Raw genomic sequence first — 27689 nt, 5'->3', positions numbered from 1 at the left:
AAACAGCCAGCAAATATATATAAAAAAAGAGATTTCCTTAATTTCTTCTTATCAGTGATAGTGAGTAAGTAATAAATATAATAAAATACTGGTTCCCGAAATGAGTTTTAAAAACTCACTGGGAATAATACATTATTACTTTGTTATCATTGTGTAATGTATTATCTTGTAATAAAAAAAAATAAAAAAAATCTACATAGGTAAGTACCTGCCACGTAATTTGAAAGTTAGCGCGTATTGGCAAGTATTGCCAGTGTCGAATTTGCGACGCATTATAGAACTAGTGCCAAAAGCTACCGTCAGATAGCCTCGGAGATCCGCTGTTTTCATTCAAGATGTCAATCTAGAGTTTATTTACTTATTTTTAAATTATTTTGAAACCTTGTTTTTTTAATATTTATTTATAAATGAAATTCATAAAAGGTGCCGATTATGGATTACCGATATCCCGAAATATGCGCACCAGCTCCAGACGTCATAAATAGTGAGTGTTTATTTTACATATGTTTTTGGTGTTCTCTTATGATATACGTAAACAATGCCCGCGTTCGCATCAATATGCCAAATTCGCATTATAGAACATGCTTTAATTTGTTTACAGATCATTTCACACCAGAATTTATTGATGCTTATGGAACTAATGGGGTCAAACCAGAATATCATGAACTTGGAACGGTCCTGTCAGATGGAGGTGATGTGTTCGGTGTCTCCTCTGTTATGTTTGATAAAACCGAGGAGTTGCTGTGGATGGGAAACCAGGGGGTAAGTCTTGCCAAGCCTACCAATATCTCATTTATCAAAAATATATCTTTCATTCCAAAAAAATTATATTTATATTCTCTTCATAGGTCATTAGAACTCTTGGGGAAAACATGTTTGTCAACCCTTTCAGAATCCAATATCTTTTATTTCGGGTGTTGTTTTACATATTGACATGTCATCAAATCTTTGTACGTGTGGTGGAATACTTTTATTCTTTTGTTTATCAGACTGTGAAGCTAAATTCATTTTCACAGTTACAATAAGGTGACCTCATTAATGTATTTTTTCGGTACCTACATTGTATAAATAAGTATTTCAGAATTTATCTTATTTCAAATTAATAGTATACTACAGCTGCCAAGCAATTTTTACTAGCATCAGCGTTAACAAATATTAATATAATTAACACCTGCATAAAAAAGCAACGTTATCAACAGAAAATTCTCATTTATATTGCTGCATTGTTGAAAAATAGAAATTTTAATATAAAATATTATGTAGGTTACATTAAAATATTATGTAGGTTACATTACATTGTTCTTACAAAAACATTCTCATTGGTATAGGAGATTGTATATCGTATTGACCATAAACAAATAATGGCCCTGTAGTAAAACCACACATTCAAAAAAGAGCTTACAAATTGTAAAAAAATATACGAACGGTTGTACTTATTTAAAAGAGTCTATTACATTATCGTTAAAATCATTAAATCCTAGACATAACTACCGAACGGTAGTAGGCTCACAGCAGTTATCTGTGAAGTTAAACAATAAAATCATTAATGCCTAGACATAACTACAGAACGGTAGTAGGCTCATAGCAGTTATCTGTGAAGTTAAACATTAATGCCTAGACATAACGGTAGTAGGCTCACAGCAGTTATCTGTGAAGTTAAACATTAATGCCTAGACATAACTACAGAACGGTAGTAGGCTCACAGCAGTTATCTGTGAAGTTAAACAAAAATTATCAGATCTACGGTGGTAGAGTGTTGTGCTCTCGTACGCTGATGTGTTTAGATTTATTTCCCATTAATGAAAACTACATTTCCAGTATCCCAGTTTACATAAAATACCCAAGACAGCCAGCGCAGCCACTTCACAATCGATAATAATACAAGCAACAACTATTTTTCATGTGAAATATTTTTAATTGTATCGGTGAGACGTCTTGCCAAGAGTGCAGAGCAGGCATTAGAACCCATAAGAATCGATTATGTATTGAAATTTGGAGTGACTAGTGTTGATTCTAATTATTATATATAATGTGATTTCGATTGTTTAAAATTTTTGATCCAAAAACCAAGAATGCAGTTAAAAATAATACAGCCAATTCCGCTTTATTGGTACACAGGCTTATTGGGACAGCCGGTTATTTGGACCAAAACCCAAGGAAAAGAAACCAAATAAAGAAACAAACACTAATTAATTTCGGTTATCTCGGATACCATTCCGTTTAATTGGTACACATTCCTATCTGAAGTCGATGCAAACGTGTCTCAGTAAACGAACTTTAGTTAAGAGCTGGCACGCGGTATGCGGCGCAGGTAAGGGGATGCGCCACGCTACAGGAGTACGTTCATTCGGTGGTAATTCATTAGACTTCCCCCACTGCCGCGTGCCTAAGAAGTCATTTTTTGGTTACTGTTATTACAACATTTAATTGTTTGTTCATGTTTTTTTTTGTACCTATCTTTGATTATTTATTTTTTCTTATTCATATGTAGGTACTTATAGTTAGTACATAATTATTTTTCTGTACGGTATAAATATATATATTTTTTAAATTTTAAAACTCATTTGAGAGAACTGGAATAAATGTAATATGTATACATTTAAAAAAGCTCAATAAATTTAAAAAAAAATTTACTTACTTCAAAGTTACTTGGGACAAATGTTTGGGCCCGGTATGTCCCAATTGAGTGGAATTGACTGTACATGATGTTTCGGTTAAAATTCACATTATTTAGCTACCAGGACAGTATTTTGACCATGTTGTTGTGTATTTCAGGGTCACGTGACATCGTATTATGGCCCCCAGATGCAAAAGTACACATCATTTCAAGTCCACGCAACGGAAGATGTGCGATCCCTGCTGTCCATCGACGCTGGGATTCTCGCCCTGACCAAAACGACCTTACGCCACCAAATAAGAAGAGGCATTCCTAAGTTTACACATAGGTCAGTACCCAATACCTACTTATAAATTAATGGCGCTCAAGATTTCTACTGAGAGAGTCTAAGGGACCCTCAATATTAGCAAGGCTACTTCGACAGGGCTAAAACTAATCATGGGTTGATTGTGAACTATCCAATCATTTTAATTAGATCGCGAACTTCCAATAATCAATCAGGTTTCTATTTCACAAAAGATTCAATCATTTCATCACCGTTCAGGCAAAAGTCACTTACCCACATGCACAACTTTTGAGATATCTAATTTCGAATGTTAGAGAAATATTTTTTATTTGAATGCTTTACATGTTTTCTGTTATTTTGTGGGTAAATAAAACTTTCCATTTTAACTTTCAAATTTGCTGCGTCTCGAAAGGTGACTGCCTGAGCGGTGACGATTTGATCGATGAGCGGTAAGCTTAGTCGTCACAAGTGATGAGCGTGGCAAACGACCATAGATGTATAAATTTTATAGACTGGGCATCCCACAAAAGTACCCGAACACTTCGCCACTGGGTCGTGATCGACCCAGATCTTCTGAAATTATTGATCAGCCCAAAACTTTGTATGTACTGATATGCATAAAGCATGAGGGAGTAAACACAAAATTACAGTTGAGCAAATAACAAGTAGTCATAATCAAAACAGCCCAAGCTGCAAATGGCGACCGTGTACATGTATTTTATATATACGTGGCTGTGATCAGTAATGAAATAATGAATGGCTCCAGTTCTTCTGTTGAAGATGCGCGTCATCATCGTATATGTAAAAAAAATTACCAAGCATCGCGTAATGGTCGTTTTCGGTTAATCGCTCCCGCCACTGAGAGCTCCCTTGTAAACCTCATTTTCTTTTACACATATCATGTAAATATGGAGCAGTATGCCTGTTAATAAGAATATTATAATATTTATTTCAGATCGGACAATATGGTAGATATGCAATGTCTAATAGAGTTGGACACAAACAGGATAGTGATGGGTGGACACCAAAATACCCTAATTGACTTTGACATGTCACGACTGCAGGAAACAAAACAGGTAACATAATTATTTTATTCTTCTGTTTTCAATAATTCGATTCATGAGCTTTCAACAATCAAACCGAGCTCAGTTGAAATGTTTGCCTTACCGATACAGTGAAGCGTAATTATACCTCAGTGATAAACGTAAAACACAACAGACCACCAATCAGAAGCTTTCCGTTTAACTTTTGCTTTAGCGGTATATAGTGACAAGATCTGAATAGTCAGGTACTTCCCAACCTTCTGATCCAACTCCATTCAACCTTGCAATATACACCAATCGGGGTGCCACAGTCACACTGGCTCCGGATAGTTGGAGAAGTTAAGTTGCTAACCAGATAAAACAGAACATTGAAAAAATTAAAATGTTTGTTTTTTGTTATTTTTCTTCAATGTTCTGTTTTTTCTTGCAACCGTTTATTTAATTTATTTTTTTATTTGTGTAGTTAGTTTATATAACATTTCTCTACGAATGATAGAAAGTCTTTGGTTTGAACTATGGTGTATCACTCCATATACATACTCCTTTCTTATTATCCAGAAGCTATCCATGTGTTAGAAATAACTTCATAAAATATGTATGTGTTTTTTAATTATAATTAATGCTCCTCCTATGTATCTACTGTAAGAATCACTTTGAATGTACATTTGAAACTTTGCAGCAAAGACGAGTAGTAGCTGACTAACATCGACTGTACCGAACTTATTCGGTGATTTGAATCTAGGTTTATCTTTGTTAAAAGTTTATTTTATTTTATTTCTTTTTTATCTTTAACTTGCTATCAGTATTGACACAATTATTACACTTTTCTGTTCCTTTAATAACTTTGCATTCTTCACTTTTATTACCACCTGTGCATTTGGGAATACAAAGGAATCTTTTTACATTAGCTCCCTTTATAGTTGAACCCGTAGCATTTACAGCATGTTAAAACAATTACTCAATACAAACCCATTCAAATTCCAGCACACCCTAGATGCGGGGGACGCGGGCTGCGCGATCTTGCGCCGCCACTCGTATATGGTGGTGGCGGGTGACCCAAGTGGGCGCATCACGCTGCGCGACCCCGGCTCCCTGCGCACGCAGCATGTGTTGGACACGCACTCGGCCAGCCTGAGCGACTTCGATGTGCAGGGGAACCTCATTGTTACGTGCGGCTTCAGCACTAAGTATGTACATTTTATTTAAAAAAATTGTATGCGGCATATAAAGCTCTCGGAAAGTATGTAACCATTTGACATTGAAATGTTTAAAACAACATAAAAATACTTTCGTTAATTTTCTTTTATTATTTGGCCATGTATAGCAACACCACCAACTTATATCAATCACAAAGTTCAAGAATATTTTGATTCAAATGCAGAAAGTTTCGCGTAGCTGGGTAAAAACAACACAAAATCTACATTCATTTTTATGTAAAATAAAGTTTTTTAGCATTCTGAAGTTGAAGAAAAATATATGTACGGCCTTCGTGGTTGAGGGATAAGGCTCTCGACTAGCAATTCAAAGGTTGCGGGTTCAAATCCCGGCGTGCGCAAGTAAATTTAATTTGGTGAATTTGTGTTATATCATAATCAATTCATTTAAAATAATATATATCATACTTGTGGTACTTTCCAGACTGGAGGATACTCTCAGTATCGCCCTTGTGTAAGATCAACATTCAGAATTGAAACATTGCTTTAAATGCCTTTAGCTGTGTTTGGTGACCAGATCTGAATAGCAAGGTTTACCCACCTTCCACTTCCCAATATCCTCCCCCCCCTCTACCTTCACCCTCACAACGTACCCCAATTGGGTTTTTTCTGTTTTTTGTTGGTGCTTTGAGTTGATTGATCTGTAACAGCTCAGTAGCTCATTATGAAAACAAATTACCACCTGAAAATAGTTGTGTCGACTTAAAAATTCCAGTCGTAGAAAGCTGTGCAAATTTTATAATGCTGGAGCTCACCGTTTTTTATTATTTGTGGCTTCATTGAAGCATTTTCTTAAAATATATTTTTTAAATACCTCCATCTTTTTTATCAGTGATTATTGTATTATTTGTGTCCATCTTTCCAGCCAAGGGGCTCTGTCTTGCGACTGCTTCCTGCTGATGTATGACGTGCGAGCCTTGAAGCCGCTGAACCCCATCGTGACCCACTGCGAACCTATGCTGCTGCGCTTCCTCCCTACGGTATCATCGCGTCTGGCCGTGGTCACGGCGCACGGCCGCGTGCAGCTAGTGGACACCCTACAGACCAAGGAGCCGCGCTTAACCATATTCCAGGTTAGTCCCTGGAGTCATTCCCCTCACCATGTTGAATGTATGAATGTCAGTCTACAAGTTTAATTTACGTGTTTTTGGTTTTTTACCACTGTACTGTATCTTTTAACCTTTAAGAGAGCATGGCCAAACCGTGTACGTTAGTAAAAAAATATGCATAAAGGAGTATGGACGCACAACGTACACCGTATGACGGTCTTGCATAAATTAAATAGTAAGTATTATTAAGTTATCATGGAACCATTTTTATTTATTAATGTCTGATTAATTCAGTTATTTTGATATTATGTATGGATTTTTTTTAACAATGTTTATTTTTTATAACATATACTATGAACAATTAACATAATGGAAGTTTTGGAAATAAAAAAAAAAAAAACTCACTCTTTTAAACATTGGAGGTTACCTACCACTTTTCCACTGTGTTCTAACATTCAGTCTTTTGGACACTTTTTTCTCTCAAAAACTCACTCTCAATCGAGGTTAATAAAGACTTGTTTGTTTACCTATTAACAAAAAAAAGTGTCACATGAAGGGCCAAAGATTGTTACAATCTCCAAGACATGGTTAGACTTTATCACCTGTACACGATGAAAACTCATGAATTTGTGCTTATTTCAGGTGAACACTCAAAACGCCCCATGCCACACGTTTGACATATCAGCGACGAGTCAAGCTTTTGTGTTTGGGGACCAATCGGGACACCTTCATCTATTCTCACCTGAACACAACACAGAACCAACCTATAACAATCACTCCAGGTAACCTATCCTTTATCCTACAACATTATTATCTTACATCGACAGAAAAGCCATTTATATAATAAAAATAGGTTTTATATATTATGGACTTATTCAAACAGTCGGCTGTTGTTGAAGCACATGCTCGGCCATCCATTATTCTGAAATTTTTTCCCATTAGATTTTAATCTTTATGCTTTGTTCAAGTTCTTCACTGATTACTTTGAAATTTTGACACAACGTTGCATTCGAATACGCTTGCATTTTTATATATCTATATTATATTGATGTCACCTGTGTCAGGTAAAAACATGTTTTTTTGTAAAACAGCGCCATCTGTTGGACGTAAAAGCCAAACGTGCTATTATTTCTCTATCTGCACAGACAGATTATGCCACAACAACTCGTGGCGGGGTACAGCTAGTATTCATATAAATATTTATTTTTTTGCCTTATTTTTGACAGTTGCCTCCCGAATGTAAGATTTTTCTATTATGCAGAAATGTCTTACGATAAACATGAAATATATATATGAATAATTAGATACATTGTCTGGTAAACACCAGTTCCACGAATTCTCAGCGTACGGTCGGGGGAATTTTGAGGATTTTCTGCACAAACATTCAAGAGTTTAAATCATTTTTCTTCCAGAGATACCGAATTTGCCCACCCCATCGAAGACATCCCCTATGCCAGCTTCACTGACGACACATTCAAGCCGACCTCTATCCCCTTGCCGCCGCTGCCTGCGGGGCAAAGACTCTTTTCCGATTGGCCTGAAGAGTTTACCACCCCTGGGTATAGGATGCCCAAACCCATAGACCCTGAGGTTCTCAGGACTATGAAAATGCAGGGGCCAATTGGATATGCTCCACATCCGCGGGGATTATTGAGGAATCAGGTAAATTAGAGTTTTTGTGCTCTGCTCAATATTAATTTAATTTTTTAAAAGATTTTTTTTTTTTTTATTTCTAAAAAATTATCACAAAACAGACCAAATGCAACCTAATTATTATTTCTTTGGAAGGATGGTTTGAAGGTACCTACTGAAATATTTTTGTTTAGGTAGGTGAATAAATTGCAAAGCCGGCAACAATCTTGTTGTTTATAGAGTGTTCCATATTCAAACTAGTTTTTATCATTTGTTTTCACGCTGCCGGCATCTCATTGTCCAGCATACTTAATTTATTCTTGTTTTGTTCAAAGATCCCGTACATTTTCCCTGTACAACAGCCGTCAAGTCCCAGCCATGGAAAATTGTCAGAAAAAAATAATCAAAAATCATCAACGGTGGAGAATGGCAGTCCGTTTGTAGCCATTCCAAAACGATATCGAAAGGTGTGTAAAATATATATATTATATTTTTTCTTTTATTTAGCTTGTTTGCTTGCCTTGGTTTTTTTTTTAGTATGTAATTTGAAATAAAGAATCAAATTGAATTTTTCAATCTTTAATTAATTGTTTTTGGTTTCTAGATGGAAGTTGTGTATTCAAAATTAGGAACAAACGACTTCGAATTTGATCAATACAATAGAACAGGTTTTCCTGGATTGGAAGCCACCCTACCCAACTCTTATTGTAATGCCATGTTACAGGTAAAATTATTTGTAATCAAATTATCAATTAGCTACATAGTTTTGTCTGCATAGTTTTATGCACGTTCAAAATCATGACTTATTTACAAATGTTTCATATATCCATTGTTTCAGGTTTTATACTACACAGGACCAGTTAAAAGGGCTCTATTGAGGCACACATGTAACAAAGAGTTTTGTCTGAGCTGTGAATTAGGTAATTATTTGCATTTCGTTATATATTATTTCTGTTAAACCAAGTGTATAACTTGTGTATGAAATGTAAATGAGTGTTTGATATTTCCTTTTTTTTGTACAACAAAGATTTATTTTGTCTAATATTTGCTGTACTTTACTTTGCAGGTTTCTTGTTTGGGATGCTGGAAACCTCCTCGGGAATCCCGTGCCAGGCCTCCAACTTCCTGCGGGCCTTCCGGACCGTACCCGAGGCCTCAGCGCTGGGGCTCATATTGAGCGATCGCAACCCCGAGGCTCGTCAGAAGACCAACCTGGCTTCTCTGATACAAGTAGATTATTCTTATTTTTAAATATATGCTTTTGTACTTCGTACATTAGGGTAGTCCATACATAAAAGTAAATGTTCTCTAAAGCCAGGTAAAAGATTTATAAATATAAAAATGGCAATGCAGGCGTGTCAATGAGCTTGTTCAGGAGCGGAAATTGCAATGGATATTTGAATCGGTAGAAAACAACAAGAAGCAAAATATTTTTCTGATATCTGATGACTCTGTCTCCAGTCATTTGACCCTTACACCTTTCTGTGGTGTCCACCTCCTCTGCCTGTGTTGCCAATTATGCGCCTGGCTGCCTTCACGCCAGTTCCGTCTCATGTCCTTCTGATGAATATCCCACACCTTCCCGTGAGTTCTAAAAGTCCCCGCCTTGCCGTCCCTTTATTGCTGCCTCGCTCCACAGACATCCATTGCAAATCTTGAATGCGTGTTCAATCCGTCTTCAACACACCATTCTTGGATAATAATGTCATTAACCGACTTTACGATTGTTGTGAATACCGGCTGAGCCAATGTTACACTAGTAATTTGGTATATTATACAATAGAACCTCGTTAATTCGAAATATTTTGGAAGTATCTTTGGAGTAAATTCGTACTAACAGGAATTATTCCGTTAGCCTGCTGGCCCTTTAAATTCAGATATTCGTAAAAATACCATACATTTATGAGTAAATCCAAATTTCGCAGCCGACCCTTCATTCAGATATTTGATGTAAATTTGTAAAAATATGATATGTTTTTCGCATGAATCGAATTTTCTCGGCGGATTTCCACCACGATAAATTTTGCCCTTATAAATTCAGATATTCGTAAAAATAAGATATATTTATGCGTAAATTGATTCAGATTTACAAAATAATAATACTAATTAGGACGATGTATAACCATGTGAAAATACGTTTTTCGGCGGTTTACCACCACGGCTGTCTTTTAGATTCAGATTTACGAAATTTAATGATTTATTTTTGCAAAAATCGAATTTTTTCGAATTATACTGACAAATTTTCGCACGCGGACAAAAATAAATTTCGGATTATGAATTAACGAATTACGAATTAAAAGACTATCTTTTATGAAAAAAATTTTCTGGGGATGTTTTTTTTAGCAAAAATTACGAATTATGGGTTTTTTCGAATTAGCGTGGTTTGAATTAATGGGGTTCTACTGTATTTAGTTTGTAGGTTACTGTGGTGACAAATGTATGCAATAAAGAGTACTTTTTAAAGTATTTCAATACACTTTAATGTTGATAATTAATTGATTAATTAATTAATTGCTCCTTAACATCTCATCATCATCATCCTCCAACATCCTCAAGTAAACATAAATATATCCTCTTTAGTTGACATTAATTTAGAATCTACATACATACATGTGTGTATTACAATAATGTGGTTTAATAATTTCGGTTTTCTTTCTTTCAGAGTTGGAACCGTTTCATTCTGCACCAGATGCACTATGAAATATTAGAGACGAGGAAACGCGAAGTGGAAACCATCACTCAGATCCAAGAGGTCTCTTTTCAAACCCTCGACGGCAGCATGACCTCCCTCTCCATTAACAGCAGCAGCACCTTCGCCGACGATCAGATGGAAGCCTTCAGCAAACAGTTCTTCCTTGAAGAGTCCGACTTCCCGCCTATTTCGGGGGAAGGCGATGCGGAAGTAGCCAACACCTCCTGGAGGAAGCGACGAGAAGCAGAAGAGAGGGATAGAATTAGTCTATTGATGACACAAGACGAGGGTAAATATATGTGGCTATCTCCGTCGGCTCTGGCAACACCGGACGAGGTTTACAATCCTTACAAGGACACAGCCATGTCACCAGGTCTCCCCTACCATCTTCCGTTGGACGGCTACGGAGGTTTGTGCGGTTATGTCGGGTTTACCGCTTGCCAATAGACCGTAGACTTCGCTTGTATCCAATTTGATTACTTTAAGGTCGGGCATTTTATTTTTTCAAAAGTAAAGTTGCAAACCGAACCGAAAATGGAATCGGTAAATCTCTCATCCATTCGCCTTGTGGTATTGTTCCAAATATATCTTTTTTTTTAACGTAACGTCTTGCTACTTTGTTTTCACTGGTCACAGATTATTGTTGGGATCATATCGAAACAGGTGAATCACTTGATTCACCTGTTTTGATATTATCGACAGTAGTCCATGTCGAATGGATATTTCATTATTCAATGTTATGAAATCTTTGACGACCAATGTGTTTCCATCTAACTGTATACATAACTATGTAATAGATGGAATTATTTGTCAAGCATGCGAAAAATATAAAATTTAAAATATCAGATCATTATTTAACATTGCAGGCAACAATATTGTTTTATATAAATGTCTTTAACATTACGGTCTACTTAGATTTATTCAGTTTATTTTGATGTATTTGGGTCGATATTATTATTTTTTCCGTTGACTACTCTAAACAATGGCATATTACGTTTTTGAACCTTTTCAAATAAATTGATAAAAATATAGTAAATTTTTTGATTTTTGTATTCATCATCACTGTGTTTAGAAATGCTTTTTGATCATTTCAATATTGTTTTTAATTTATCAAATCATCTTATATTTCTTGCTCCTGTAAATTATTTATTTATTTAAGCATGATGAGCATGGGTAAGGTTAATGCGTTTTCAATATTTTAAATTTAATGATAAGTGCCACTGTTTAAGTTGTATGAAAATTGAATGCTTTGAGTGTCCTTTCGTGTCAATTAGATAGCACACATACACATATTTTCGTGTCAATAACATAGCACACATACACATATTTTCGTGTCAATAACATAGCACACATACACATATTTTCGTGTCAATAACATAGCACACATTCACATATTTTTTTCACTACATTTGCATTTTGTCATTATTTTATTTATGTATTTCCTGAAATAAATCATTTGTGTGTTTCCCGTAGGGAAAAATAATTGCACTGCTAAGATTTTTTATTAACTATATTCTGCTTTTGTTGTATGTTGTTTGTGTTATTTAGAAAGTACATAGTGCATCTCATGTTCATATCATGTAACTTACTTTAAATACTATTTGCAAATTACATTGTCATTAATAATTAATCCATTACAGTAGAACCTCGTTAATTCGAAATCCAGCGGACATCAAAAATCAAATTTCGAATTAACGAATTCCCACGTAATTCGAAATTTTATGAAAAAAAAAAAAAAAAAAAATACGCCGATAATCGATTTTCTCGGCCGCCTCTTCAAATCCGAGTGGTATTTTAGTTGTAAATTCGTATTAATACCAATTATTTCTTTATTTTCGCGGCCGATTACCGTAGCGGCCGGCCCTTTAAATTCAGATATTCGCAATAAATTCGTAAAAATGCTATATATTTACGCGTAAATCGAGGTTTTGCTGCGGATTTCGGTCGCGGCTTACCCTTTAAATTGAGATATTCGTAAAAATACGATATATTTCCGCGTAAATCGAGATTTCGCGGTAATTTTCCGTCGCGGCCGGCCCTTTATTTCAAATATCTGAATTTGAATTCGTAAAAATACGATATATTTCCGCGTAAATCGAGATTTCGCGGTAATTTTCCGTCGCGGCCGGCCCTTTATTTCAAATATCTGAATTTGAATTTCTTAAAAATACGATATATTTCCGCGTAAAACGAGGATTCACTGCCGTATTCCGTCGCGGCCGGCTCTTCAAATTCAGATATTCGAAATAAATTAATAAAAATGCTATATATTTACGCGTAAATCGAGATTTCGCTGCCGATTTCGGTCGCGGCCTACCCTTTAAATTGAGATATTCGTAAAAATACGATATATTTCCGCGTAAATCGAGATTTCGCGGTAATTTTCTGTCGCGGCCGGCCCTTAATTTCAAATATCTGAATTTGAATTCGTAAAAATACGATATATTTCCGCGTAAAACGAGAATTCGCGGCCGTATTCCGTCGCGACCGGCTCTTCAAATTCAGATATTCGAAATAAATTCGTAAAAATATGATATATTTCCGCGTAAATCGAATTTTGTCGGCAGTTTTTCGTCGCGGCCGGCCTTTTAAGTTCAGATATTTGAAGTAAATTCGTAAAAATATGTCATATTTCGGCATGGATCGAAATTTTTCGGCCGATTTCCGTCGCGCCGTATTTTTTCAACTCGGATATTCGAAGTAAAGTTAGTAAAAATACGATATATTTCCGCGTAAATTGAAATTTCGCGTCCCATTTCCGTCGCGGTGATGAAATACGATATATTTACGCGTAAATCGAAATTACGCGGCCGAGTTTCACCGCGGCCGACCCTTTAAATTCAGATATTTGGCGTAAACTCGTAAAACTACGACATATATCCGCGTAAAATGTATTTTCTCGGCCCTTTAAACTCGGATATTCGAAATAAATTTGAAAAAATACGACTTTCCAGTGTAAATCGATTGAGATTTACAAAATAATAATACTAATTAGGACGATGTATAACCACGTAAAAATACATTTTTCGGCGTTTTACCGCCACGGCTGACTTTTATATTCAGATTTACGAAATATTATGATTTATTTTCGCAAAAATCAAATTTTTTCGAATTACACGAACAAATTTTCGTGCGCGGACAAAAATAAATTTCGAATTACGAATTAACGAATTTCGAATTTAAAAAAATTTTGTAAGAAAAAATTTTTCAGCGGAATTTTTTTTTGCGAAAATTTCGAATTACGCGTTTTTTCGAATTATCGGGGTTCGAATTAACGGGGTTCTACTGTATCACAGTTAAAAAGTTACTTAAATCTTTCTAAAAAAATATAATGATTGTTGAGTAGTCACCGAAACATTTTTTTTTTTTTTAATGTTTTAACGGTATAGTATTTATATTTCTTTCAGATGGCAAGGATTCGGAAATTTACTCGGAAGAAAATAGTATAGAAGAAGGTATTCCTGACGGAATTCTGAACGACGAACATTCCAAAAAGTTTAACAGGGACGAGACGGAAATCTCCCGGTTGTTTGGAACAAAGCAACTGCAAGTTCATAGGTGTTTGAAATGCAGTAGAGAGGTTTGATATATTGTATTTATTATATAAATCTCCTTGTCCTTGGGTCTGATTTTTACACATTATGTTGATACATCTTGTTGTGTTGGTAATTTCAGTTTTGACTTATTTTTTCAGGAACACAAAGAGTCAATAGTCTTGCTATGCAACCTGCAATATCCTCTCCAGAATGCTTCGGAGCCTATACCATTCACCGATGTATTAAAAGGTTCCTTATGTCCTAGAAAAACAACACCTGCCTGGTGAGATCACTCATTAAAACTCAATTTAATCAGTTAATTGATGTGGAATGAAAAACATTATAATTTATTTTCTTGCTTTTTTTTGATTTTATAATAATATGTACTTTGTTTTTGTTTCCAACAGGTGTGAAGGTTGTAGCAAATTCAGTCCAACGCTTCAATGTTGCTCTGTGAAACAACTGCCGCACTTACTAGCTGTGAATTGCAGCCTATCCACGCAAGCTGAGAAGGATTTCTGGCAGAAACAAAGTGATTTTGTAAGTTTTCAAAGTATTTTATAGTTAAAAACCTTGTTCCACTTATGTGTTTATGTACGTTATTAATTCTGTCAACACTTCTGCTAAAAAGCTTCTTAGCAGGTAGGCATTTTATATTTGATAAAAAAGTTTAAAAGAATATTTTAAGGTTTTTTTAGCACGGCAACATTCAAGTTTGTTCTTTCCAGAATTAGTGTGTATTATGTAGTAAGATGTTGGTATTTTCAGATGCTGTCTGGTGCAGCAGGCAGAGCGGAGTATGAGAACGGTCCCACTAGTGGTACTCCTGCATACAGCAGCCGGCCCTGCCGATACGGACACAATTGCTCTCGGCCGGGCTGCAAATTCAAACATCCCGACGAGTGAGTATTTATTTTTATGGGTTACTTCTCTGCTAAAGAGATTATCATTGGTTGATTAGGTCAAAGAAAGTTTATTAGGTCAAAAATTTTCATTTAACTGTCTGAAAATGATTCCCTTGTGACTTTCCACCACACTTTCAGAAAACTTTGTCATAATATATGTTAAAAACATGAAGATACCCCAACACTGGGATCCATTCATTGGATAACCAACACTTCTTTGGTTCGCCATGTTTGGTAACTTAGCAGGGTTGCCCGGGTTTATCGGGTGAGGTTTGTCCAGGTCTTGGTGGCGGATGTGTCTGCCCACCAGCTGTGTGACGGGCCGGATGGGGAGAGTCAGACACTCTTGACTCAACGCCTTGCACCGCAGTGGGATGGATGGATTCATACGTCACTCCTGGACACACTGACCCCAAGATTCCTACCCACCCACCTGTTTTCTTCCAAGAACTTCCTCTCCTTACTTTATTTAAAAAGACCCTCCACACAGCATCCCCATAAATGACTGGCTCTGAGGGAAACTATTTTTATCAGGGGCCTCCTAGTTAATGTTAAAAAAATCCAAGATGAGTGTATTTAATAAATATGTTGTGATGAAAATGGCTTCCACCAAAACAGCCATAGAAAAAGTCCTGTTGGGGATATCTCCCAGAGCCATGCAGAAAGACAAACTACTGGATAAGGAGCAGTTATAAGTTGGCCGACACTACCGCAATTTCTAACCTCAAACAGAAGCTATTCTGAACATATGGCACAACTATTTACAATATCATCGGATAGCGTCCTTGGCTGGGAAAAAAAGGCAAGGTTCGGCGCAGATAAATTGAGTTAACATTGAGGCCATGTTCGAAGATGGACGCCAGAGGGCTCTTAAAAAAGAAGAAGAACTTTTTAGAATCTCGTTTATAAAATGGTATTTTTGTATTCCAGTCCCCCCAGATTGCAGAACCCCTCGCCTGCCCCCTCCCACAACTCGGGATCTTCCCGCGCTATGCCCCACCTGTTTGGGGCGCACCCCTGGCTGCCTCACACCATGCAGGCCAGGCTGGACCCCCACACGGGGAAGCTGAGCATCAGTAGAACGGATAAAGTTAAAGACCACACTAAGGTAGAAGAAATTTCTTTCATAAATTAGACAATGAGGATATCCATCTTCTTGTAGATATTAGTGAATCCATTTTAAATGTTACAGTACAAACAGTTGAGATCAAACTCCGGTACACAACAAGCACAGTGTCTAATTTGTTAAACAGAAGTAATCTTTAGATGAGCTTGGAGAGCCTGTAAGCAAATGTATTTTATCTTATAGATTTAAAATCTCTTAACCCTTGGAACAGGCTACTAAGCTATCATTTAACCCTTTCAGACCTGAATTAAAACGGGCAGTGGTAGAATATTTTTGATGCTTATTATTGGTAGAATTATTAGAAATTTTTTGGGTTTTTTTTTCAATAGTTTATGCTACTTTCATTTGAAAGAATGTTATTATGGCTCAGAGGGTATGTTTCACATAAAATGACAAACCGTACACTGTATACCAAAAATATAAACTTACATAAAAAATGGCTACCGCCTGAACTTTTAGCTAAAATACGTAGTATTGGACGTGAGAATCTTAAATAATATCTGAAAAATGGGGCAACCATTTCGGTCCAATTGATTGACAATTACTATCGCCATTTCTAGTTTCCACACTCTCCTAATTTCCTTTCATAATAAGTTTCATTTCTGCGGATACTTGACTATATCCTCAGAAACGAAATGTCTTACTTAAATATACATTCTTTCTATTTACTGTAACACTGGAATTGCCGCATAAACAGTTACTGCAGCACTAAACATGTACTTTTATTTTTGGAATAATTTAATGAGTAAAACCTCAAATTGTAATATTTAATTATTGGGTGCCCCGGCAAGACAAGGGTACTGGGTTCATGTCCTAGATGTGACCGTATCTTTTTCTGTTTCAAATATTCGTTTAAGAATCGCTAATATTGTCTTCAATAATTAAATGTACTTTTTGGTTTTGCTGGTCATTTTGCTACAGAAATTAATGTGAAAGCTATATGTATGAAAATGGTTTTTTCACTTATTTTAACTTTCTAGGCCGACATATCAAACCACATTGGCAGCAACAACTCTGCTAAAATCAACGGATCTGCGTCCACTGGCACAAATCACATACAACCGGATGCAAACCATAACATAGCGCCAGATTCGTCAACGAAACAGTATTCGCTCAGTGCAGTGGTCTGCTACATTGACGACACGCAGAAGAACATAGTCTCGTTGGTGAAAATGCACGGGGACGAGATGCATGGTAAGCTGCCGCAGAACGGTCAGCCTCAGTGGTACGTCTTCAATGATTTCAGGTGAGACTCAGAATTATTTATTTGTACTATACTATAGAGCAGTTTAACCATATGAAAGTGATAAAAAATATCTCTCAAAATATTTGACTTCCAAGATATTTTTTGCACATCTCTTCTTGTAATCCACCTCAAACCTCTTTCATTCTGTTTTTAAATTATGTAAAACACATATTGTCAATGGGAAGCAATACAAATGAAGGCAAAAATATTATTTTTATAGCAGAGTTAGTATGGTGACGGCTCATTTTGAGATGAGCTGGATCACCTACTAAATTTATATCTTATTGATAGTCGTCATAATATTTTTTCTACATAATCATCTCCTTCTGTCATACCTTTAGATTTTATTTTAAACATGGAGAAATAATATTATTAATAATTTTCAATATAGTTTAAACAGTGGTACAGTAGAACCCAATAATTTCGAAAAACTTGTAATTGAAAAATTTGGCCAAAATAAAATTTTACAGAAAAAATTTTTCAGGCAAAATGTTTTTGAATTCTTTATTTATTTGGTCCGTGCACAAACATTTGTGTAGTTAATTCGAAAAAAAAATATTTTTCCATAAATAAATTATAATTTCTTAAATCTGACAAACAGCTATGGCGGTTAAGCACTGTGAAATATTGATTTACGAGGTTATTTATTTATTTTCTTGGTCTCCATAAAACTGTATTGCAGAGAAGATTACAATTACATTGTCCTTTATTAATTAGCATTATTTTTTTGTTAATCTAATCCGATCATCTCCCCACCACAGTGTTTCAGCCATAGCCCCTATGGAGGTGACCTGGTTCAACCTGGAGTGGAAGATCCCCTGCGTGTTGTTCTACTCGGGCGACTCCAGCAAGGCTTCGGGGGCGGGGGACGCGGGACTGGCCCCGCCACCGCCTAACAACGGAGGCAGCTCGGCGCTTCATCAAACTAAGAACCTTTTTGGGGAGGTGGGAAGCGCAGAGTCGCCGGCCGCCTTCACCCCGCTGGCGTCGCATGAGATGCCTAAGAAAGGTATTTTTTGTTGATTACAGAAATTTCTCATTAATACATTGACAGACAATTGCCGGAAAACAGAAGTTCGTGATACGACATATGTTCTATTTTGTATAAGAGGAACAAAATTTTGAGTTTCGTAAATTCTATGAAAATCAGTATTGAAATAAAAAATATAAAATATCATCTTTGGGTTTGTCGGTAAGACTAGAGGTTCGGTGTTCTCCCAGTCGCGACTGTACCTTTTTATTTTCTGCTATCATATCTATTCTGTTTCATGTTTCCATTGAGTGTTGTTATTGAATATTATTCTCTCCGCGAATATGGCCAAAACGGTGCAGGCCCGGCTAAAATTGAAATTGTCTCGTTACTGTTTTAAATGGCGTATATAAAATTCTAAGATTGCTTTTCCATACAGAATCCCACATTTTGTTTAGAAATCTTTTTTTTATAGGAATGGGCGAATTCCATAATAAATGTATTTAAAATTTTTGTTAATTGGTTATTTTGGTACGTAAGATGTTGCAGAAAACTTTGATGAGGCTTTTTTTTCCAAAATATATTCTTTAATTTCTCTTATACTTTCTAGGAGAGTTTGTCGGCATGGATGCTGAGTTTGTAACACTGAACCAGGGGGAAGCCGAACTCCACAGCGATGGAAGACTATCTACGGTGCGACCCAGCCACCTCGCCGTGGCCAGGATCACTTGCGTCAGAGGGTATGCTCGCTGACCCATCATTTTTTATATGGTGATGGTATTAATAAATTAGGCAGTAAAACTTATTAATCAATAAACCATGACAATGGTTTTTATCATCAGCTACAACCTTTGGAGAGACCTGGCCACCTCCAGGAAACGCTTCTTCTACTGGCAGTCTCCTGTTTTCTTTGTCTAGTCCGAAGTCCAGTCAAGCAAAGGATGCGGTGTACGCCTCCACATTTAGGCCTCTTTTGTCCTGCAGGTTTATAGGAGCAGCCTCTTAGGTGGTCAGTTATCTTCCACCCATACTACGTGTCCTGCCCAGTGGAGTTGTCTCAGTTATTATATACATAATACCAGAATTTTTTACAATGGTTTTAAGTGACATCAATGCATGACAATCTGTTTCGAAATCTTTCTTTTTTGGTATATTTTATTTAGCTATGGTCCGGTATATCAGTCAGTCCGTATCCTCGCTATGTGCGACATTCATTGCACAAATTTAAGCAGGCTAAATCGGCCGCTTAAGCCTTGGTAAGCTGCAGAATATCTTTCCTTTTAGACACCGAGGCGCTAGCAGTAACAAATGTAAAATACGACGTTTACGTACTCCAATCTCACCGAAATACAGTCAAACTTGGTTATAACGATCACGGAAATAGCGAGGTCATGGTTATAATGAGCAATTATAAAATGATATTTTAATTCGTGCTTGTTTTCATACAATCGTATGCTGTTATAACGAGGTTTCATAATTGATGTAACGTCCAAATATTTTTGTCAACACGATTTCTAAATAGGTAAATACATAATTGAGTTTGAAAAAAAAACCCGATTCTCGAAACCAGTCATAAACAAGACAAAAGGATGCCGCCCGGCGGCTCGGACTTCCCTTAAAATACCATTAGGGACGGATTATCCCAAGCTTTTATGACATTTAGCCTGAGTTGCCGCTCTACGAAACATTTCTATTCGGTAGGTACTATCGCGAACTATGTAAAAAGGGTCATATAAAACCTAAGTCATACGAATATTGGGGCTTCCAATTTGGTTCCCTTTTTACAACTTCTTTCGTTTTGCTACTCATTTTAAATTTGTGTCCGGTTTTCCCAATTTCGTTCGAAAATCAATAAATTTAATGTTATGTAGGATGAGTAGGTACCTACGTACACAGTTTATTAAAATCATATCTTTAGTGATTAGTCAGTCAGAAGTAAACCCTTCGATTACAACCATGTCTAACAAGAGGAAATGTCTCTCAATTCGCGATAAAGTCCATATTATTCGGGAATTGGAACGCGGCGCAAAAAATGTCGAAGTGTGTAAAAAATTTTCTTTGTCATCTTCAACGGTTTCAACATTGTGGAAAAATAAGGATGTTTGTTTATCTGCGTTGGAGAATAACATCACAGAAACTAAAAAATTTAGAAAGTGCGTGGTTCCTGACGTTGACGAAGCGTTACTAAAGTGGTTTAGTGTGCAAAGAAGTGCTGGATTTGCTATTGATGGGCCGATTTTGAAGGCGCAAGCGGAAAAATTTGCGAACCAATTCGGAAATGACAATTTTAAATGTAATAACGGTTGGCTTGATCGTTTTAAAAATCGGCATAACATTGTTTATTCAAAAATTAACGGTGAAGCTGCATCTGTGGATCCTGTAATATCAAGTGCGTGGGTTCAGAGTGTTTGGCCAGAGTTGAGAAAGGATTTCCGTGACCAGGACATTTATAATGCGGATGAGACAGGATTTTTTTATAACTTAACACCCACTAACACCTTTAAATTTAAAGGTGATAAATGCATTGGCGGGAAAAAGTCAAAAGTTCGTTTGACAGTGCTTGTGTGCGCCAATATGACCGGAACAGATAAACGAAAACTGTTTGTTATTGGGAAATCACTAAAACCGCGATGTTTTAAGAACAAAAAATTGCCTGTTGAGTACACAGCTAATAACAAAGCATGGATGACTTCTGAGATTTTCCGCAAATATATTTCCGACTGGAACAGGGAGCTTTTTAAGAAGAAGAGAAGCATTCTTCTTGTAGTGGATAACTGTCCTGCGCATCCAAAAATAGAAAATTTATCCAATATAAAACTTGTTTTTCTGCCGCCGAATACAACATCCATATTACAGCCAATGGACATGGGTGTAATAAACAGTCTGAAAAAATTTTATCAGAGGTTTGCGGTACTTCATCTTATTGGCCAGAGGGAGAAAAAGTTGAATGAGAATTTAACAATATTGGATGCGATCATTCTTTTAAATGATGCGTGGACTAATGTATCACTGAGTACAGTTGCCAATTGCTTTATAAAATCTTCATTGAAAACTAGAATTGATGATGTGCATGAAGAATACGACGAAGAAGACAACATGCCATTATCAGAGTGGCTAAGAACGAATAATATTAATGATTTTAATAATGACAATATCGCAGACTTTGTGCGTGTTGATGAGGGTTTATCGACATGTGGACTTCCAACGGATAGTGATATCGTAGAGTCTGTGTTGCATAAAGACAATGAAGGTGATGAAAGCAGCGACGATGATAATATGAGTACAGAACCGGAACAAATTACAATAGGGGAAGCTAGTGATATGATGGATAAATTAGTGAGTTTTTTCGGTAGCAGTGAACCAGATGATGAAACTTTTAATGCGTTAAGTGTTTTGAGGGGGAAAATAAGAAACATTAAAGTGAAAACATTAAAACAATCCTCGATAGTGAATTTTTTTAATACGATTTAGAGTAAAATAAAAACTTTTGTTTAATGTTAAGTGTTTGTACAATTTATTACATATAATAATTAGTGTAGTTGTAAGTTTAATCGTTGTATATTAGGGTAAGTACCTATATTACATATATTTAAAAAAAATTAACGCGTTTGATTTATAATGCATATGTATGTTTTGTGAGAGCTTTATACTATGTAGGTTTATGTATATAAATTCTTATAAACCTATTTTGGATATAACGAGTAATGGCTATAAGGAGCAAATTTAGTCGGTCCCCTCGTGCTCGTTATAACCAAGTTTGACTGTATACGTAAATTGTGTAATTTTACCAGGTATTATTTAGGTCGTAATTTTATGGTTTGTTACATTCCTCGAGTGATGGAGGATGTTGATGTTATTAATCGATAATTAATCTAAAATAGACAAATAGTCTGGTAAGGTATTATACGAGGAATTTATCAACATCAGTACAGTGTTTTCAGCAGTTTGTTTGTCATAATTTCATGAATAGTGCATTGACTATAGCAAAACAATTACTATGAACTAGCCGACGTGTATCTGGCGTTGCTGAGAGTTGTCTTTAGGAGATACGCATACTATTTTATTTTTAATTTTTTACGGACTTTTCTGTAGGCCTTTTTAAGATATACAATTCTGTAGAACATTTGATGTATCTCATAAGGTTTAGCCAGCTTGAGCAATGTAAGCACCTGAAAATATTTTTTACAATTTGATTACAAACACCGACTGTTCTCTACTTTCTATAAATATAATACGCATGTATTACATATTTAAACCTTTCAGAAGAAATTCTCTAAATGACAGCGAAAACTTTATTAAAATCCGTTGCATAGTTTAGAAGAACTAAGCGTACAAGCAGACATATGCGGATATCGACTTTGTTTTATACTATTTAAGATATTGTTTTGTGTTCCTCATAAATTTGTCTAAGGCCACGTCCGCACAGGCAGGCGGCTTGCTTAGCGCCTAGAGCCTAGTGGCTTGCATTCTGGCTACTTGCTAGGATACACGGTGTCCGCACTGAAGGTGGTTTGCGTGGTGGGTCGCTAGGTGTCTTGGTCATTTGCTTGTCGTCTAGTTGACGAGATGTCACTTTTAAAAATAGCTCTAAAACTGCTACTTACAGAAATTCATCTTTAAAATATACCATTTCACGGCCTTATCCATCATGTTGGGTTCATGACATAAATAAGTCACGGTCAAGTCATGGGCAGTTTAATGTTCTGTATAAACAATTGCGTAATTTTGACGAAAAATTTTACCAGTCCAGCCCAGAGAATCATTTGATATACGTCTTAGTATACATTATCCAACGCCATAACCATAATTAACGTCTCATTGTAAAAAAAAATTATGACAATTATTATTTTTTTTTTTTAAGACAACTACATTTTTTATGTAGTTCATTAGCTGGATTCCACAGAGGTTCTCTTTTAAAAACAGATGCAATTAATATTTCGTCCATTTTTCTCTTCAAAAATGCCTCGCGCCTAGTGACAAAAAACCAACACGTTCGTTCACTTCGATACCCGCAAAGCGACTAGCATAGCGACTAGCTAGACGCCAAGCGCGCAGTGCGGCCAGTCGCGAGTGTTCTAGAACGTTTGTTTTACTAAGCTACTCGCTAGGTGACTCGCTAGACTCTAGGCGCTAAGCAAGCCGCCTGCCTGTGCGGACGTGGCCTTAGGAAGCCTAAAATCGTTGCAGCTTCTCGTAGTTTAGCCATGAACTGTACTATTAATGCTAACATTTTTTAACATCTGGTAACATTTTATTTTTTAGCTTATAAATAAATACTAGGGTATTATAGACCAAACGGTGCCACACACTAAGAATATTGAGTTGGTTTTTGTTTTTATCCTATTATATCTGCTTCAACACAATATAGTCTCTGTTCCGAATTATTTCCATTATTTTAACTTGTCTTTTATTGTTCAAAAAAATTACATCTGTGCAGTAATAATTCAGGTCTAATTTTCCCTTTGTCCAATTAAGAAGTTAACCTTTTTAGAATTTTTTTTTAGTTAATTTCAATATTAGTGTTTTAATTTTTTATCGATTATTATTCCAAGTAATTAATTCCTTCTACTTCTTCAATGTTTTGACTGTCTATATTCAGGATAATAATTTTGTTTAGTTTTTTACCTAACACCATGAATTTACTTTTTGTTACATTTAATTTCATTTTATTTATATTTAACCTACAAACTACTAACCTACTACTTTAATTTTTTACACTTCAGCTTCAATATTATTTGCTATTATGTATAAATATGTGTTATCTGCAAAAAGTTTGACGGAACAGTACTTTAGACATCTCACTATATCATTAATGTACATGATAAAAAGCATCTGTCCCAAAACAGATCTTTGAGGAACTCCAAGGTTTACTTGTTGTTCTTAAGAGATATCATCTCCAAATTTTGTTCTTTGTTTACTATTTTTTAGATAATCAATAAACCACTACAGCTCATTGCCATGAATTCCTATGTCTTTCAAATTCACTATTAGTCTTTCTCTTATTATCATTTCAAAAGCTTGTCTAAAATACAAGAATACTGCTACATATTGTGCTTTTCTTCTGATCCTTTTATTCATCATTTCTCTAACCTATCTGTGTTACTTTCCTGTGTTTCAGGCAAGGTCCCCTAGAAGGCACTCCTTTCATCGATGATTATATTTCTACTCAAGAGCAGGTAACAAATTTTTTATTTATACCGTGTCCGTCATGGAAACTGCATCCTTTTTTATTGGCTAGTACAGCCGAGTGTTGGCCTCAGGGAGTGGAGGGAAGAATTGTTTTGTTTGTTAGAGTGGGAAGTTTGTCTAGATGTCGTGGAACCTAGAGCACAGTGATGCCATTCAAATTTCGGTAGATCTACCAATTTCGGCAAAAGTCTACCGATATTCGTAGAAAATCTACCGAAATTTGTGAATCTGTGAAAATCAACCGAAATTTTTTGAAAAACTGCTGGCAAACACAGCTTGTAATTCAATGGCTATAACAGGGCTTCCCAAACTTTTTTCAACTGTGACGCCCTTGGGAAGTTGCCATATTTTTGCGACGCCCCCCCCCCCCCTAGGTGACTAAAAATCTAAGCCCCCCGCCGCTCATTTGTACCAAGCGTAGTATTTTGAAGCCCCCCCCCCCTGTACGGGTCACATAGTATGGGTACGTTACCTAATAACAATTTGTCAGAAAAACTCCAAATAGTATCTAAATTTGTTATTAGAAAATAAAGAACACAACATAAACACAAAAATGGAAGCAAACAAAAAAAAAAAAAGCAATTTTTTTTTTGGTATTAATGAGAAGGATGTGCTTGCTTTTCTGAGCATAGTTTCTCAAAACGAGGTTGAAGTTTCGAAATCGCCACTCTCGTCTCTGCCTCTAAATTTATTTTTGATCTGTACTTATTCTTAATTACTGCAACTGCAGAGAAACCTGTCTCACACAAGTTTGATGTCGCAAACGGTAATAAAACCCTTAACGCTGCTGTGCTGATGGAACGATATTCTCGCTATAAAGATTGCCTCACGACGCCCCTGGGATGATCCCGCGGCGCCCCGGGGCGTCGCGACTCACAGTTAGGGAAGCCCTGGGCTATAAGATAAAAATTCAAGGGGAAATCGTTCGGATTCCACGTCAGATGTTAATTGACGCTACTCAAAGTTTTCGGGACCGGCTACAATCATCCATAAATGGCCAACATCTGAGCGACTGCGACATGATCTTCAAAACATAAACTGCCAATAAAAAATTCCCTACTTACACTGTGTTTTGTCATATATAAAAAGCTTTTTTAAGCAATACTGACCGAGTACATATCATTTGAAAACCATGCAAATCCTGAGACGGACCCTGTATAAACTGTATTTTAGTTTGAAAGTGTGATTTTTTTCCATCAGTAGCTTATTTACTTTTTCTTAATATTATTTTCTCACCCCATCAGGTTGTGGATTATCTGACAAAATTTTCCGGAATAAAGCCCGGAGATTTGGATGCGAATTTTAGCAGCAAACATCTCACCACGCTCAAGAGCACATACCAGAAGCTGAGGTGCCTGGTGGATAGTGGAATTATATTTGTCGGTCACGGATTGAAAAACGATTTTAGGTACGTTCCCTTATTACATTACTTAATGCATTATTTAATATTTTTAAATGTGTAAATAACAATGTTTTGGTCTTCACCTTAACTTTATAAAATCACTTTAATATTTACCATGTGCATACTTTTGTATAGTTATTTAGAGAAATCTTTTTTTTTTTCAGAGTAATAAATTTGGTTGTGCCACCAGAGCAAGTTATTGACACGGTGCAACTGTTCCATCTGCCGCACCATCGCATGGTTTCACTCAAGTTTCTGGCGTGGCATTTATTAGGTAAGGATATCCAAACCCGATCATCAAACCATTGTTCCTTAAAAATAATACAATCAACTTTCTTTCTTTTTTCTATGGAGTGTTGTAGTTCTGATACCACTCACCAGATGTCGGTAGAATGTGTAGATATCCCTCCAGTGTTTTAGGGTCATATTTGACCGGGCGTCCATATTTTATAAAAATATATTTATTTTTTTCTGTCATGCGGAAATACGTAATTAAGAATTAGAAAGAGATATAATAATTCTTACCAGTTTGCCTCAAATTAAAATTTTTTACTGCATGTCATTAATGAAATTCTAAAAATAGCCAAAATGAATAATTTATATTTCAAATCGCTATCGTAACAATCGGTTTAACTTTAAAAATTATTTCTTATTTTTTATTATATGAACGAGATAAAATGAAGTTATAGTTTTCTTACAAATTTCCCAAACAAAATGAATATGTTTTCGAAATATCGAGTTTTAAGTAAAAATGTGGTTAGCGTTTTTGACAACATTTTTCACGTTTTATTCAAATTTTATTATTTAGACATAGTAATGTTTATTTTAAATGCGTTAACCCAAAGATTGTTTTATTTAGTTTCTACAGCAGTATTAGTTTTTACGGAAAATTAAAAAATAAGATCTATATAGCGCATTTGAAATACACAGAAAACATTGCAAACTGAACAAAAGTGTTAAAGTACTGAAGGGTTAAGTTATTATTATCCTGTTAATATAGTTTTAAGGGTTTTCCATAGACGGTGGTAATTGCAGAGATATCCTGTCGGTTGTACCGGTTGTCGGTTGAATGGTTACGAGTTCAGCCGATGCTAGCTGATTCCTAAGTAGGGAGCTCACTTACAGTTGTATCCCAAGTAAGAATAGACTAACTGTGTCCTGCTAGAGATTCATTGTAATCATCTTACGATTATAAAGTACTAGTAATCTTTGACGAACCAAATCATTTATTGAATACCCGATCGCAAGTGTATTTCATACCAAGATGATAATTATACAGTACACCAGTACATTTCATTCTACTATAATGCCACTATCGAGGTGCCACAGAAATGGCGTAACCGACAAAAATTCTTAATTGAAGTTAACAATTGGCATGAACACTTCCACATTGTTATACATTAAAAGCATGTATCTACTCAGGAGGTGTTTTTGGGTAACATACTCCTCACCACTGGTAGAATCATCAGCAGGTTGGTCCTGCCACTCTCTCCTGTAGAGAAATTTTAGAAACTCGTGCCATTTCTAAGCTGACCACCTCAATTTATTATCCTTCAAACAGTCAATTATAAAAAAATCTTTACTTTATGTAACCAAGTGTTCATTCCATGGCTACTTTATTTGACACACTGAAGAGTCTACTATATAATAATTTCTTTTTCAATGTCACATTAATCCTTTATTAACTATTCTAGAAAAGCATTTTAATTTACTTTTAATATCAAGCAAAGGCTTTTATTATTAACCTTTTGAACGCGTTAATTTGCTCCGTTTTATCTATAC

General features: G+C 35.8%; 1 protein-coding gene across 2 annotated transcripts in view; it reads left to right on the top strand.

The window, feature by feature from the left end:
* Positions 1 to 316: 316 nt before the first annotated feature.
* Positions 317 to 27689, top strand: part of PAN2 (PAN2-PAN3 deadenylation complex catalytic subunit PAN2) — a 36513-nt gene continuing 9140 nt past the window's right edge. Inside the window, exons 1-24 of one of the 2 annotated variants that reach the window (XM_089636838.1) lie at positions 317 to 484; positions 602 to 762; positions 2776 to 2945; positions 3859 to 3979; positions 4931 to 5133; positions 6026 to 6233; positions 6852 to 6991; positions 7622 to 7871; positions 8177 to 8308; positions 8446 to 8565; positions 8680 to 8761; positions 8908 to 9071; positions 10504 to 10822; positions 13941 to 14113; positions 14228 to 14352; positions 14477 to 14609; positions 14838 to 14971; positions 15905 to 16082; positions 17081 to 17346; positions 18108 to 18355; positions 18927 to 19056; positions 24435 to 24492; positions 25750 to 25913; positions 26072 to 26181. In XM_089636838.1, the coding sequence (XP_089492964.1) occupies positions 433 to 484; positions 602 to 762; positions 2776 to 2945; positions 3859 to 3979; positions 4931 to 5133; positions 6026 to 6233; positions 6852 to 6991; positions 7622 to 7871; positions 8177 to 8308; positions 8446 to 8565; positions 8680 to 8761; positions 8908 to 9071; positions 10504 to 10822; positions 13941 to 14113; positions 14228 to 14352; positions 14477 to 14609; positions 14838 to 14971; positions 15905 to 16082; positions 17081 to 17346; positions 18108 to 18355; positions 18927 to 19056; positions 24435 to 24492; positions 25750 to 25913; positions 26072 to 26181 (3841 nt within the window). In that variant the 5' untranslated portion in view covers positions 317 to 432. Of the gene's footprint in view, positions 485 to 601; positions 763 to 2775; positions 2946 to 3858; positions 3980 to 4930; positions 5134 to 6025; positions 6234 to 6851; positions 6992 to 7621; positions 7872 to 8176; positions 8309 to 8445; positions 8566 to 8679; positions 8762 to 8907; positions 9072 to 10503; positions 10943 to 13940; positions 14114 to 14227; positions 14353 to 14476; positions 14610 to 14837; positions 14972 to 15904; positions 16083 to 17080; positions 17347 to 18107; positions 18356 to 18926; positions 19057 to 24434; positions 24493 to 25749; positions 25914 to 26071; positions 26182 to 27689 lie in introns of both variants that reach the window. The other variant, XM_089636837.1, reaches the window with a different exon arrangement.

Source organism: Hesperophylax consimilis, chromosome 10 (assembly GCF_061612785.1).
Source record: "Hesperophylax consimilis isolate HC1 chromosome 10, BYU_Hcon_1.0, whole genome shotgun sequence".
NCBI classification, from domain to species: Eukaryota; Metazoa; Arthropoda; class Insecta; order Trichoptera; family Limnephilidae; genus Hesperophylax; species Hesperophylax consimilis.
The sequence above is the reverse complement of the archived record's forward strand: the minus strand, read 5'-3'. Positions and strand labels throughout refer to the sequence as shown.